General features: G+C 41.7%; 1 protein-coding gene across 6 annotated transcripts in view; it reads right to left on the bottom strand.

Annotated features, from left to right (window-relative positions):
• robo3 (roundabout, axon guidance receptor, homolog 3 (Drosophila)) overlaps positions 1–15,487 on the bottom strand; it is a 272,135-nt gene that overhangs the window by 49,693 nt on the left and 206,955 nt on the right. For all 6 annotated transcript variants that reach the window (XM_021319309.2, XM_036143483.1, XM_036143480.1 and 3 more), the window contains exons 3-4: positions 6,308–6,465; positions 5,065–5,185 (exon numbers count right to left, since the gene is read on the bottom strand). In XM_021319309.2, the coding sequence (XP_021174984.2) occupies positions 5,065–5,185; positions 6,308–6,465 (279 nt within the window). The remainder of the gene's footprint in view (positions 1–5,064; positions 5,186–6,307; positions 6,466–15,487) is intronic.

The raw sequence follows: 15,487 nt of genomic DNA, 5'->3' as shown, positions 1-15,487 counted from the left end.
TAGTCAGCTGACTATGAGGAGATGAGGCGGTCTGCTCATGCGCTCTTTAGGCCCGTTTACACTAAACCTAAAAACCGAGCCATGCCGAGACCGGTCCTAGCTTGGTCCAGTTAACTGAGATAAATGCAGTCGTTTACACACACAGGAGTTATCTCGGTTATGGTTCCTTGGTTGCTCCTCGCCTCCTAGTGGCGATCTGCGTTACTACCGCTCTCTGGGATTGAAGGCGGGACCGAGCAAATCAAAATGGCGGCACCCGTCACATTCAGGATGTTATTGTTAGACAGATTCGGCTTTTGGGACGTGGATAAGACAAATTAACGTCTAATAAGGATTTACAGACGCAGGAAACAACAACAGACGCTGAGGTTCATAAGCAGAATCATCTCTGGAAACCGTGTAGCACGGTAAGGAAGCTAGTATTATTATGAATGTCTGAAATTTGTCTGAATGGAGTGTGAATCGGGACGTGCAGGCAGACACGCCGGGAAACCCGCTGACAGTCAGCTGACTGTAAGGGCATGACGCGGTCTGCTCATGCGCTCCTCGTTATCAGGGAACCGGGCTAAAAAAACCAGTCCGAGACCTGGTGGGGAACTGGTCTGCAGTTAGCGCGGTCCGGTTATCGTTAGCGCGGTCTGGTTCAGTCTGCTGACCGTTTACACACAAGAGTTATCTCGGTTACTGAGCTCGGACTGATCTCGGCTCGGTTAAAAAAGTGTAGTGTAAACGGGCCTTTTGTTATCAGAGAACCGAGCCAGTGAAGAACCGGGCCGAGCCCTACTAGGCCCGTTTACACTACACTTTTTTAACCGAGCCAGGACCAGTCTGAGCTCGGTAACCGAGATAACTCTTGTGTGTAAATGGTCAGCAGACTGAACCGGACCGCACTAACTGCAGACCAGTTCCTGAGTAGGTCTCTGGCTGTTTTTTTTTTATCCTGGTTATCTGATAAAGAACGCATGAGCAGACCGCGTCATGCCCTTACAGTCACCAAAACTTTGTGTCATTCTGAATGATTGTTTGACGTGTTGGTGTAGTCAAATGATGACATGGCCGCGGCCCATTTAAAATCAGAGTAACAGGGTCTTATCATGAATGACCTCTATTACAGTCTGTAGTTGTTTCAAGCTTTGTCTAACAATACACAATGACATCAAAGAAAATGTCTTCATTAACCCTTCACCACCAAACCAGAAGTGGCTATAGTTTCCATTAGGAATCTTGGATTTTTGTCAAATCTTAGAGACATCTAAGGCCACATTCACACTGCAGGGAAATGCGGCCCAGATCCAATCTTTTTGCTCCTATGCGACCCATATCCGTATTTTTCATGGCAGTGTGAACGGCTCTATTCTGATCTTCTCACCCCCCCAAAAATCCAAGTTTGTGCTACTTCCTTATGTGGCACTAATTTGGATATGTATCGGATATTTTTCAGTGTCCGCAGTCTGAATGGTCATGTTGCATTTTAACACAGCAGTTAGCTCTCCATAAAAGACCGTGGGTAATAGCTGTGATGCTTTCTTCATACCTTACTTCGTCTTGCTATGATGTGGTCTTAATATCGTCGGCTCCCATTGCTCAGCAGCTTTCTAATAATAACAAGGAGAGATGCAGACCGGTATCTGCAATTTTTATTTTTCGAGGATTTTTTTTCCAAACAAAACTTGAAACCATTGCATTCACCATTACTTCTATAAGCAGCGCACTGCTGTGTGACGCCTCCTTCCGTTAAGCGCGTATGCAAGTCGCTCTGCGGTCTTGAACAGTTCAGACAGACCTCTGATGACGGCCGCTTTTAATTTTAACTGAGCATCAAGACCTGCTGTGTGATGTAGCCTTAAGGGAGTGTACCTCAGTTATACATGAAATAATCTGGCTGCTTGTTTACTCTGCACCTTAGCGACTTGCAAGTTCTAGCAGCAGGCTCACCGGAGGCGGCGATGCTGATATCCTGCAGTCGCGACACAGGCTGATCAGAATTAAGCTGCCAGAGCCGCCCAGTGCTGCTTACAGCTTCACTTATAAACTGTTTCACCACAGTTCTGTGAGAAATATCAGAGAACTAATGATTAAATGGAACACTTTAAACTTTTTGGTAAGTAAAAAACAAACAAATTTCTCAAAGACTGAGTTTTCATGTAAATCTAAAGTGGAAACTCTTAATTATTTTCTATTTTTCATGGTTTTATGCCCACAGCTCTGCAGGGAGCAGGAACTGGGAGCCCAGGGATTCTCTCTGTGTCCTGCCTACATACTCCACTGTCAGCTTCCTCACTTTATAAATATGTGCTTATAATTAGTCATGGTATCAATTCCATGTATCTGTGGACTAATTATCTGTTTTCTGTTATTCTAATAATTATTTTTCTTACTAAAATATTTCAGTAGTTTACATATTACATTAAAAAAAGAAAAATAAGTGTTAATAATAAGTGTGTTTATCAGTGTGTGCTAGTTATTCTAAATTAATCATGTAGTTTTAAAGCAGCAACTCTGGGCAGATACAGGTTGATACATTTTTTTATATAAAATAATTATTTAAATTTTCCCTGCTTATGGATTCAGTGCAACTTAAGGAATAATACAAGGAATTAATCAGCTGTATAGCTCTGAAGCTGCTCATCATCTACTATTATTTATCAGCTGAAACAAAAATAATTCAGTAACTATTACTAATTTTCATTTAAACACCTAAAAGTTACAAGAAAGGCAGCGTAGCATATATACAGGACAGAACAGGGGCAATTGTGAGGTCTAGAAAACAGGTGTTAAATAAACTGAATTTCTTTTTTGTTACAAAAGTATTAAGCAAAATTAAGTACTCTTACTCTTTAAAGAATAGAAGAAATCAGAACAGATTAGCGATGCTGGAGATAGGCACCTGCAACCCCCGCGACCCCATGAGGGATTAAGCAGGTTGGAAAATGGATGGATGGATGGAACTGATTAGCTGAAAATACTCTATAGGTTCAATCAAACTGACCTCTACCTACACAGATTTTACTAAAGTTTGAAAAAAATATATAAAAAGGATACGACATTGGTGGTGCTTGGGTTTTCCTTTTACCACCACCCGCTGGACTGAAGGTGAAGTGCAGTTTTCTGCCAAACTTCCCTTAGGCTGATTTAAAAAAAACATACCTGCAGCAGAGGAAAGGCGCCTACTTTAAAGCCCCAGGCTTTCCTTTAACCCTGGAAACCAAAGCCTAGGGCTTTGAACAATGGGGCTTTCGATGGAAAAAGGAGCTATTGTTAAGATCTATTTTAATAATGCTACCATCCTCTAGAGATTGTTTCAATCATCACCAACTCCTTTTCTAAGTTTGAAACAAACTCACAACACTAGGGCTAAGTCAAGATTGCACAGTCAACTAATACAGTGACAAAGTTTCACACTTAAAGTCTAACTCTTGGACTGAAAAAAAATCCTGAAAAACTGTTGAATAACTCCCAGAACAAGGTAAACTTTGAATATTCATGTATCAAAAGTGTTCAAATTAAGTTTAAATATGAAATATTGCGAATTTTTTACACCGATTATGGTATTCCGCGTTTGAGTGCTGCCTCCGTTTACGATCGGCCATTTCTGACGTGTGACGTCAGTTCAAGAACAACGAGAATGCGCGAAGCGAACTTGCATAGAAACACACAGGCGTATACGTTGTACTACCGGTACGGCGAACAAGGATATATATGGATGTTTTCCAGTATCTTCTTTCACACACCAAATCTGCTCATCCACGTCTACTTTGATCAAAAGCTTTTAAAAAATATCGCCAAACTAATTACAAGATAAAATGCCTTCTAGGTGCGTAGTTTGTGGCTGTAGTGCAGACCGCGGTGAAGTTGGTTTGATATTGGACATCCAAGCTCCACGGAGTCAGCGGGATCTAGCTCACGGTTGATCCGGTTGAAGGACTCCAATTTCGGCCAGCGTCTCTCGGCTGGTCCCTCCTCCCATACGCAGTGGGACCGTCAACAAATCTGATTTGATTTTTGTTTGTCAAGACGCTCCGCTGACTCCGCTGACTCCAATGTCAAACCAACTTCACCGCGGTCTAGTGCAGGCCAGAAAGTAGCGCTACATACTTGGCCGGTGGATCAAAAGGTCCGAAAGAAATGGGATAAATTCGTAAAAGAAACGCAAAAGGACTGGATTGCCGGCAGTGACAAAAGTGTTTTATGCAATTCGCACTTCACGAGCGAGGATTTTGAGGGCTACTTACAATGGAGCATGGGCTCTATGTCTTGGGCAGCGTTAGATATAGTCTCCTCAGGTTCACCTTGTTCAAACTCCGTTTCTTTGTATATATATTCGGTATCGAAGCCGATGATTGAGGTGGAGTTTGTAGATGTATCAGACATTTTCTTATAAATTTTTTGTACGTAGAGTAAGAGTTATTAATTGAATTTAATAAATCTGTAGCGAAAGTCGTAGTGTTAGCAGCCGGATGCATGGTACTAGTTCTGTTTGCGACGTCACATTCCGAAACAGCCCAATTGAAGAATGTTCGGGCTTTTTCGCTTATACAGCAAGTTTTATCGAAATTACTTCCAAAAGGCGCACATAATTCACATATAATATAAATTTCTTTACTCTGGTGACTATTTGAATGCATCTGCATAAAAATACATTCAGTCCAAGAGTTAGACTTTAAGTTCATGAGGAACATAAAGTAAACATACTGGGCCAAGTATGCCTTGCAAGCTTTCAGAGAGATCATGATTGGTTTCAAAAAAATGTGACAGACTGGAAAACCCTAAATGATAACTGTTGTAACATAATGTATAAGATGAACAATGGTTAGTTCTGTCTTCTACGCCACAGATACATGTAGTTATATGAATACAGCAGTCACAGTGAGTAGAGAGTCAGACAGGAGAAAAATAAGAGGGCAACTGGAAAGAAAAGATTTACCCTCCAACAGCTAGCAAGGAAAGGCAACAGAAAAAACAATGAAATTCCCATGGACTTCAAACGGATGTTCTCAGCAAACAAGTGTGAATAAGAACCAAATTCAGTGTACGAAGATAAGTTCAAGTTTCAAAATAACTCACCAAATACGACTAGTTCAGCTGGATCACTGTCTTTCTCGCCAACCATGTTTGTTCCCACACAAACATACATGCCAGCATCACTCTTTCTGGTGTTTGAAATCATCAGCTTTCCTCCTCGCATCTGAAAACGATGGAAGAGGAGAAGGGGGAGGTGGAGAAGAACAGAAGGACATGCATGATTTGGGAAGAGATTGTGGAGGATGGGAAGGAAAGAAGACAAGATGGAGAAAGAGTGAAAACAGGATATTGAGACATGTTAGTGAAGAGAAAAAGCCACTCAGTCATGTTCAGTGTGAGCTGTGACAGATGGCTCCCCCTGCTAAGGCTTACATTACTTGACAATGATTCTAGCTCTAGGCCAATCGCCATGGAAATGGTTTCCACTGCTCAGTTTTTAAAGTGGGAGGTGTGTAGGCAAAATATTCAAAATCAATATATGATGTGCTGTGATGTCTGATGGCCATCTTACATTGCTTCATTACTCACCCTGAGGCCTCAAGTGTTTGTTTCTAGGGACATAGAGTCACTCCCAGCTAAGGTTTTATGTATTAACACAATCAAATAAACATAGCAGGTAACAATTGTCAAGCATAGAGATGGAGATCCTATGATTTAGGAATGATTTGCAGTCAGCTGGGCACATTATTTTCACAAAGTTAACTATGAACTCATCTGTATGGTTAAATATTTTACGGGTGTAAGGTGTGTTCAACAATTGGCCCGTGTGAGGATGAACCTGAGCACAGCCACACATTTACAGCACAATGGGTTAAGTTAAAACATCCCAAAGTGTTGCTTCCACAAATTAATCTGTTTGAGAAGTTTATGAGACCTTAAGAATGTTGTGGCAGGAAATCTTTATCACCAGAAGCAATGTAAAGTTGAGGGGACACAAAGACATTGAGACATTGTTTGTCTGACTCTGGTTTTGTTGGGATAAAGCAGAAGATCTGCACACCTCTCTCTGTTATTACCTAATTCCTCCTCTACAGCTGCTAAACACACATTTATCAGCACTTTGGTCTTAAGCAGAGAGATCGGAGGTGTTAACTGGACAAAACTCATTACAGTCATTATATAAGATAAGCAGTGGTAAAGGTCCAGAGATCATTTAGAGCTAATGTGTGTAATTTAAAATGATTGTCTTAAAATAGAAAATGCACACATTTCATCATCTTAAACTTTCTCTTTGAACACAGTGGTGTGCTGTTTTCTATCTTTATGGAAGGTTAGTTCTGCTTACAGTAATCCTTTCATCTCGATCATTGACTCGGATGTTGTTTCTCTTCCAGGAGATGGTGGGTTCAGGATGGCCTCTGGGGGGAATACACTCCATGACAGCGGGCTCACCTGCTGCTACCACCACATCACTAGGCGTCTGACGGAAGTCATCTCTCAGAACTGGGAGGAACAGAAACAAGATTCAGAAACATAGTTAAATAAGCCTCTATGCTGATGACGCTGATGTTGCATCAGTCTGTCGTCTGGTGGATCTTACATCTGCTGATCACGCATCTCTTTATCTAACAATATATATAGGAGTCAATCACATGAGTTCTTGTCAGCAAGCTTAGAAGCACAAAGCATGATGGGACGTTGTTCAGACTGTACTTGACAGGCCTGAATTGAAACATGGTGTGCATATATCACTGAGGTCTTCACTGGCTTTATATCATGAATGTGTGGCATCCCAGCACATCAATAATGAAGGCTCCAGTAGCTGAGGCACACAAAGCCCTGAAATCTTCATTCTGACCCCCCTACCCCCCCCCCCCACACACACACACACACACAGCCATAACCAAAGACAAAGAGACAACATCTAAGTGAGCAAGTTGTGTAATTCAATGTTATCAGCCACAGTAATGTTTGAATACAGAATTTTGTGGTGTGCTTCCTGGGTTTAGCCCTGAAATGTGAATTTATTTTAAGATCAGTGTTTCTTTTTTATGCCTCTGTAGTCAGCATTGTGAAGCTGTTACCTGAGGGGATCAGACATTCTCTCATTACATATTGAGGGTCTCACATTGCAGATGGGAAAGAAGGTCACAGTCCTTCATGGTTTACAGGTAGTACAAAGAAATAGAGCCAGTTATTGAGCAGGATATGATCACACAGTTGTTTAAGTTCATTGTTTAAGTTGATCAGTTCTTGAAAGACTATTTGAATGAAAAACTCAAATTGAGCAGTAGGAAGAATTACTAATCAGAATCCCAATCCCACCACAGTTTAACACATAGTTTAAAATCAGTAGGCCTTCTTCTTTGCTTTTGTTAACCCAGTGTTGTCAGCTAGCCAAATAAAAAGTCTTTGTTTGTTGACTATATCTTCACAACAGGGGAGCACAAAAACTACTTCTGTTCTTTCTTCAAAATAAGACTCCCAAACACAACAACAGGGTGCCAAGCTTAAAGAGCTGACCTTCATTTCACAATAATAGCTGCAAACTTAGATAAAAGAAAAAATAGAATATTGGAAGCAAACTTTAGCAGACAAAGGTACATGCTAACAGCACCTAGACAGACTTCACTCTGGTGACATGCATTGGGGCATTTTAATATAATGAGAACTTGTTGCACCAGAACTCACTGCATCCCCAGTCTCCACACACCGTGGAAGCCTCACTGATGACAACAGGAGGTCATTCTGCAATTCAAGATTACATTAAAGAAGGTTTCCACCATTTATCTTAATCATAAGGGGAAGAAAACATATCATGTTTATCCAAACTGGGCAATTTTGTACCATCTGGCTCTATGGAGATAACCATCAGTGAAGTTACAAAAACTTGGAGGTGCACAAGCTCCACGTTTTTGGAGCCGCGGCAGCTAGCAGGCGGGGACCGTGTGATTGCGTCATTTCTGGCATGCGCACCCTTAAGCTCTCTTCAATGTGGCGAGTATAAAGCTAGCTTTTCTCCTCCTCAACCACACAGCTACAAAACAAACCCAAAGATCTGTATATTAAGCACTTTTTTTATTTTGACCTAAATTCTGCAACGTATTTCTTGGTAATATCATCGTTTTAGTAACAGTATGTTTGCATGCAGTCAACTCAACACTCACTGACAGTCTCTTCCTCTTCCCCAAAGGCATAGCCAGGTCGCTATGTCATGAATGCTATCATGAAATTCTTTGGATATGCATTCTCTACACTGCTGCAACTTTTTTTAAATAAAGCAACTGTATATAATGGAATTTCACACATGGATATCCTCATTGTTCATTAATCTTGAGGCTGTCATAAATATTACTGGAGTGTTTATCTTAAAAGCTGGAAGCCACTTCAAAAATAAGCAATCTTATTTCTACTGACAGCTCCTCGCAGTCCTTTACCCATTCCTGCCAAATAAGCTGTTGAGTACATCCAATGTCTGTAACAGCACTTTTTAATGCACTGCATACAAGACTGACATATCAAAGAAATAGAATTAAAGCATTTTATTCCTGCTACATAGAAGCTCTGTTAGTCTGTAAAACTTGATAGATGTGCTTTACAAAAAGAATTTCAGAAAGTACAGCACCATTTTTAAATACTGCTCACGTTGCATGTTATTACTCCTTATGTTTTAGGCTTAAATTATATGTTCATTGTGACTACCTTTTCACATTTAATGCCAAGGCAGATCCGAACAAAACCTGTCTAATGCTTAAAGTCTTCTTCCATCTTACAGTGACTGAGCTACAATCCTACACACCTGAATATTTAAACCAGTGTAGCTAAAATTACCTAAATGTTAGATGAAAATTGGAAGTAAGAACAACATAGTCCTATTGTTGAAGAAAATAATTAAAAGCATTTCTTATTTGAAAAACTACACAGTTTAAGTATTCAGTGTATCTCAGACTGACTTTTCCTTTGATACTGTATTTCATTTGCAACATGAACTTAATTTATAACCAGAAGTTGGTAGAAAGAGGATTCTACCTTAATTTGAATTGCTGTCAAAGTTGAATTTCAATATTTTTAGTTAACAATCACAAAACTGAAAATGTAAATCCATTGATTTTCCAAACAAGCAATACTGCTGCCAAGGAACAGCTTCTATGGACACTGGAAGACTAATGGTTCATCAACAGGATGTCAACAAAAAGGGAGTCTTCCTCACAGCCAAAGCTCAAACTACATTTTAACGCTATGAATGCAACAAAGTACTTCATTCGAGATGCCAGAGCGGCATTTTAAAATGACTACTGAGAAATTGCTGGTAGTCAGAACTGGCCCATTTTCTGTCGGACAAAAGTCTGTCAGAAACTCAAAGATCGGATCTTTTGCCGAACAGTGAACACAACAGTGAACACAACAGTGACCAGACACATTTATACAGATACTGTAAATAAGCAGTACCAGACCATGGTAACAACACTCTTTGGTGTGGATGCTGTTGTGAGAGAGTGTTAGAGACTACAGATAACAGGACGTCTGCACAGAATACATCAAAGTGGTTTTTCATTTTCCAGGGGATAAACATGGTGAGACTGTGATTTAAGTCATCATTCTAAGAAGCTATAAACTATTTATATGCAGCAGGTCAAAGCAAACCCAAAGACCAGAAATCAGCAACAAAATTGTGATGGGCGCATCTCTAGATGTAATAAGCACTGGAGACATCCTCACTGCATGGACGTAAAGTTCACATCATCACAGTTTAGCTTTGGGTTAACTACCAAGTACACAGAAGTGAATGGGGACGTCTAATCCTACATTCAAGTCATGGAAACACATTTGGTACTGATTGAGTCTGGTCATTAGTCTGAATATCTCTGTGCATGATTTTACAGGCCTGCAATGTTATGATGAGCCAAACTGCTATGAAAACTGATGGATCATAAAATGTGCACAAACACGAGGATGTGTGCTTGAGAATAAAAGCAGCAATGTTGTTGTAATATGACAATGTTGCAGACGATGTTAACTATGGAAACACCAAAGGGCTCAAATTTAAATAAATAAATCAAACACTACGAAAAATTATCTACTTGAATAAAAAATATATAAATATTTAAAGTGACAATGACATTGTGAAATAACTGAATGCTTAAACAATTATCAGCTCATTATGATGAAATATTTTTCATTGTTCTTTAAAAATTTGTATAACAATAAAACATTTATTTGACATAAATATTTTTCACAATAATATGAAATTATAGGGACTATGTCTCTCTGCTGGCCTGGGAACGCCTTCACTGCAAAAAGTGAACTAAAAATAAGTAACATTTTCTTGAAATGAATGTATTTGCCCTTGATTTGAGCAGGTAAATAAGATAATTAGACATCCTGCACTTGAAATAAGATGATGGAGATGAATTGTTCCTATTTTAGGTGCAAAAATCTTATTCCATTGGCAAATAGTCTTATTTACCTGCACAAATCAAGGGCAAATACATTCATTTCAAGAAAATTTTACTTATTTTTAGTTCTCTTTTTGCAGTGTTGGGATTCCTCCTGAGGAGCTGGCCCAAGTGGCCGGGGAGAGGAACGTCTGGGCCTCCCTACTGAAGCTGCTACCCCCGCGACCCGACCCCGGATAAGAGGAAGAGGATGGATGGATGGATGGATGGATGGATAAACAAAAATCATTGACGACAAATCTTTGTGCAATTTATTAAACCCTAACTTAAACATTAACTTTCTGAGCAAAGTTTAAATCAATTTATTTGTGGAGGATAATAATAATGAAGGGAGGAGAGTTTATTGTGTTTCTTTCCTTCCTACCATCCATAAATACACCCATCCATCCATCCATCCATCCATCCATCCATCCATCCATCCATCCATCCATCCATCCATCCATCCATCCATAGAGTGTGCATTACGGCTTCTGAGCACATGGTTCAATCACAGCTGGGTTTTTAAGGTAAATTCATTGCATCGTTGTGTCTGCTCCACACCAGCAAGACTCATTTCTCTTCCAGTCAAGATAACACAGCCTTGTTCTTGATGTGTGAGTGTGTGATGGGATGAAACATCGTGTTTTGTTTGGAATCAAGGTCATGAAGAAGGACGTGCAAATAGTCAAGAGGAAAAAATAATGGGCTCCCATTATCAAACAGACTGCATGTGCTGCCCTGTTAAAATACCTGTCCTGGCCCCTCAACCATTGTCATTGTGCTGCTAGTATCTGTGTGTCTACGAGGGATGAAGCGGTTGCTTGTGGCTAGTTAGACCCATACGGTGACGGCCAATTACTTTGCACAGAACATTTGGGGCACACTGAATCCCACTGGCCCCCTGAAGCTTGGAATGATATGCAGGACCACACCCCTGACCTTTTCTATACCTATTACTGACATTTCCCTCAGTCACTATTCACAGCAGATTAAACAGAATCAAGCTAAATTGGCCAGGATCGTGTCCCACCACGCAGTGTGAAGGTGGAAATGGGACAGCTGAGGAGAGCCCAGGTTTAAATTAGCATGTGGGGGGGTTAAAGGACTGCTGTCATGACCTGTCACACAGTATTCTGAAATGGTGGCTCCAGGGGAGGCAGATCATTTTCATCCTGCCCCCCAGCATTCACCAGATCACAGCAAGGCCAGCAACTCAAAAAGTTTATTAGAGACTCCCAATTAGCCCTGGTAGCCCTTTGGGGCCCATATTAAGTGGCTGCACTTTGACCTTTTCTTTAAACCCCTTCAACAAAGCCAGAGTGATCTGCAGCACTGGGGCTGAACTCTGTCTTTAATCGAAGCACGGACTCAAAGTACAAAGCCACAAGGTAGAAAATACACCCATCAGAGATTTTCACAAAGCTCTGACCTGCTGATTCTAATTTCACAGGATTCTGATTTCTCTTTAGGAGCTAGAAAGAGCAACAGAATATGTTTGTCTGACTTTCTGCAAAAAAACATGAAAATGTGCCTGTTTCCACAAGCTTATCCACAACCAAACTTTGATTTGATCCATAGTTACAGAGCTGTCACTCTCTGCATCACCAAACAGTCAACAGGTAAATCCTCCAGTTTATGGGACTGAACTGTGAACTAAGCCCAACTAAAAACAATCATCTTCTCTGCCAGACACATTTCAGCTGATCCCCTTTAATTCTCCTTCTTGTGCATAACTCAAACTGTACAACAGCACCATGCCACAAGATACTCTGGTTTTTTAAACCTTTTGATTAAAATAACTTAATATCCAAGAAGACAAACACTGAGATTTATTGGTGTGTGTAAAATTGTTAAATCATTCCTTGATTTACTGAAACAGGATCCCTGGGAAGTCTTTCTGCTAGAAGCCGTGTAACTGTAGGGTTAGTCCTGGCCTTTCAGAGAGCCTGACCTTACAGCTGCCAGCACGGCCTTTAACAGAACTTTGGGGTAACACATCTGGGCTCTGCTGACACCTTCAGCCCACCCTCCTCACCCTCAGACCCGTTTAAATGTAGCAGCCTGGCATGCCTCTGTAGAACATGCAGCCCTCCTTTACAAGCTCCTTCACACCTTCTAAGCTGACTTCCATGTTAAACACCTCTGTGATGCTGAACATAGTATGACAGCCGTTTTCCTCTGCCACAGCTTCCACACTAATCATTGTTAGCCATGCTAAGGGGCATACTCTGATGGAAAAAGATCAGGATTTTAGCTCCAAACTGGTTGTAAGTTCTGCAAGAACAAGTGTTAACATTTTAAGAGGACCTAATGAGAGACACCCTCAAGAGATTTTAGGATCCATGTGTACTTTATAAATGAGATGAACACATGAGCATGTGTGGTTGTGTGTGTGAGTTCTGCCAAGAATAAAGACAGACTGCAGAGAGGGAATGATCCACCCTTGGCTTGTAGAGCTCAGAGAGAAGTGAAGGAAGGGGAATGGAGGGGCGGCTGGGGGGATTGAGCTGGGCATCTGTCATTCTGTCGTCAGACATCTTGTCTTGACACGAAGCAATCTGCTGTGGTGTGAACGCACACCCACATCACTCTGATGTTTTTGCTCTTTTGCCCAAGTCTAAACATCTTTCTTAGCCTCTTTTCAAGCCTGTGGAGAAACAAACAGTCCCATCGTCTGCGCTCTCTTTACAGGGGTAGCCGGCTCCCTCCAGCAATATCTGGCCCTAGCCCACTGGCCCAACAGGGGCCCTCATCAGAAGCCACCTTCCATCAGCCACTCTCATTATCCAGAGAGGACCCCCTCTGATCCCTATCAGCCCTTACGCCCCAACAAAACAGCCCACACAGGATATTGGCGAGTGCGGTGTGTGTGTTCTCAGTGGTGATGGGAGGCTCTGTGAAAGTGTGTGCAGCTTGTGGAAGGGAGGCGGGGGTCTCACAGTTGGAGACAGATGTCCATGCTGCCGCTAAGCACCAGCCACCTCCCCACCCCAGCCCTCCCAATGCAAACACAGACACTCTGGCAGATATGCTGCGTGGCAGCTGTGGCAGCAAATACAGCAAAACACAGTCTGCATTCAATATGAGCGACTGTGTGCAACATTCAGGCTGACTGTAATCCCCCTGCTCTGCATCAGCACACACACACACACACACACACACACACACACACACACACACACACACACACACACACACACACACACACACACACACACTCTGGAGAAGCCCTTCCTTACATATTTATTTCACTTTATTGATTCCCCCAGAACGGATTTAAAGCCATACTAAATGACAGAAGATGGTTTGGCTCTCTGGAAATGACTACATGACCTATCATAAAACTGATTCAAAGATAACAGTAAATGGAAGTAAATCACAGTGGGAGGACATTTTAATTACTACTTCCACAAGCCCATAAGGGTGACCTTCCCAGTCTAAGCACTGCTCAGTCCCCCCAACCACACACACACATATAACCTGTTCATCAACGTCCAACACTCGCCCCCACCAAATCTGTCCGCTCCATCTTCTTTTGTCCCTCAGCCAGTCCCCTGGTAGAGCCATTTAGGCCACTGCTGCTGCTGTGCTTAGTCTTGTCAGCTGATTCCATTTAGCAGCCCAAAACGTCCCATTCTCACCCACCCCACCCACAGACCCCCACACATACTTTCCACGGCCACCAAACCTGGCTTGTAATCCAAAAGCAGCTGGTCCCATTAACAATGCCAGCGAGAATGTAAGCAATGATTTCCATACGACCCAAGGAAAGACAAACCCCAAGAGCTTGAGAAGAGTGTTTAATTCAATCCAGTTGAATTAAATGTTACTTATATAGAGCCAATTCACAACACATGTCACTTCAAGGCACTTTCCAAAGTTTCCTCTCTAAGGAAACCCAGCAGGTTGCATCAAGTCTCTCCAAGCAGCATTCACTCCTCCTGAAAGAGCGTAGAGCCACAGTGGACAGTCGTCTGCATTGTTGATGGCTTTGCAGCAATCCCTCATACTGAGCATGCATGAAGCGACAGTGGAGAGGAAAACTCCCCTTTAACAGGGAGGAGAACCTCCAGCAGAACTAGAACCTGGCTCAGTGTGAACGCTACATAGAGAAGACAGAGCAGAGACACAGAAAGCACAGAAGCTCACATTGACCCAGGAGTACTTTCTATGTTAGATGGTAATAGAGGATGATCTGCCTCCCCTGATGATGTCACAGCTAACAGAACGCCAGACCAGGTGTACCTTCTATGGAGAGAAAAATCACAGAGAACAAAAAGTTAAAAGCTGAAATAACAACTAACAATGCAGATTGGAGAGCAGTAGGAGAACTCAGCAGAGTGAGAGAAATAGACCCTGATGTCCTCCAGCAGCCTAAGCCTATAGCAGCATAACTATAGAGGTAGCTCAGGGTAACATGAGCCACTCTGACTAGAAGCTTTGTCACAAAGGAAAGTTTTAAGATTAGTCTTAAAAGTAGACGGGGTGTCTGCCTCACGGACCAAGACTGGGAGTTGGTTTCAAAGGAGAGGAGCCTGATAGCTAAAGGATCTGCCTCCCATTCTACTTTTATAATAGAATGGGTAATCAATGTCCTGGTTTCTTTCTCCCTCTCAGTGTATTCAGTCAGTCCCTTATGGAATTAAATCCAGAATTGTCAGCTCAGTTGAAACTAGGCATGGGCCGGTTATTGGTTTGCACAGTACACCACAACATCAAAATTAAAGTTTTTTTATATCTCGTCAGATAGAAAGTGAGGGTATAATCCCTTGGGTAGTGTGCAAGAAGATGGAGCACATCGGCTTGGAAGAAGAAGGTTGACACACATGCAGAACATGCTTGCAGACGGTGGCAGTGAAAGGAGGCAACAGACTTTAACATCATAGCACCACTACGGCATATCACTATTTGTGAAATTCAAGGGGAAAGGTAGAGCTGTCTTGAAATTAATGAGCTACCTTTAGCATCAGCCATTAGTGAAACTAATACTATCACCATGTTTCAGAGGGAGACACCTTGGTGATGGTCGCAAGATAATTTTTAAAGTTGTTGGATTCTGTATTTGATTAGTTTTGACTGAAAGGCTAAAG

Source organism: Fundulus heteroclitus, chromosome 11 (assembly GCF_011125445.2).
Source record: "Fundulus heteroclitus isolate FHET01 chromosome 11, MU-UCD_Fhet_4.1, whole genome shotgun sequence".
Taxonomy (NCBI): Eukaryota; Metazoa; Chordata; class Actinopteri; order Cyprinodontiformes; family Fundulidae; genus Fundulus; species Fundulus heteroclitus.
Note: the sequence above shows the minus strand (reverse complement) of the source record. Positions and strands in the feature narration are given on the sequence as shown.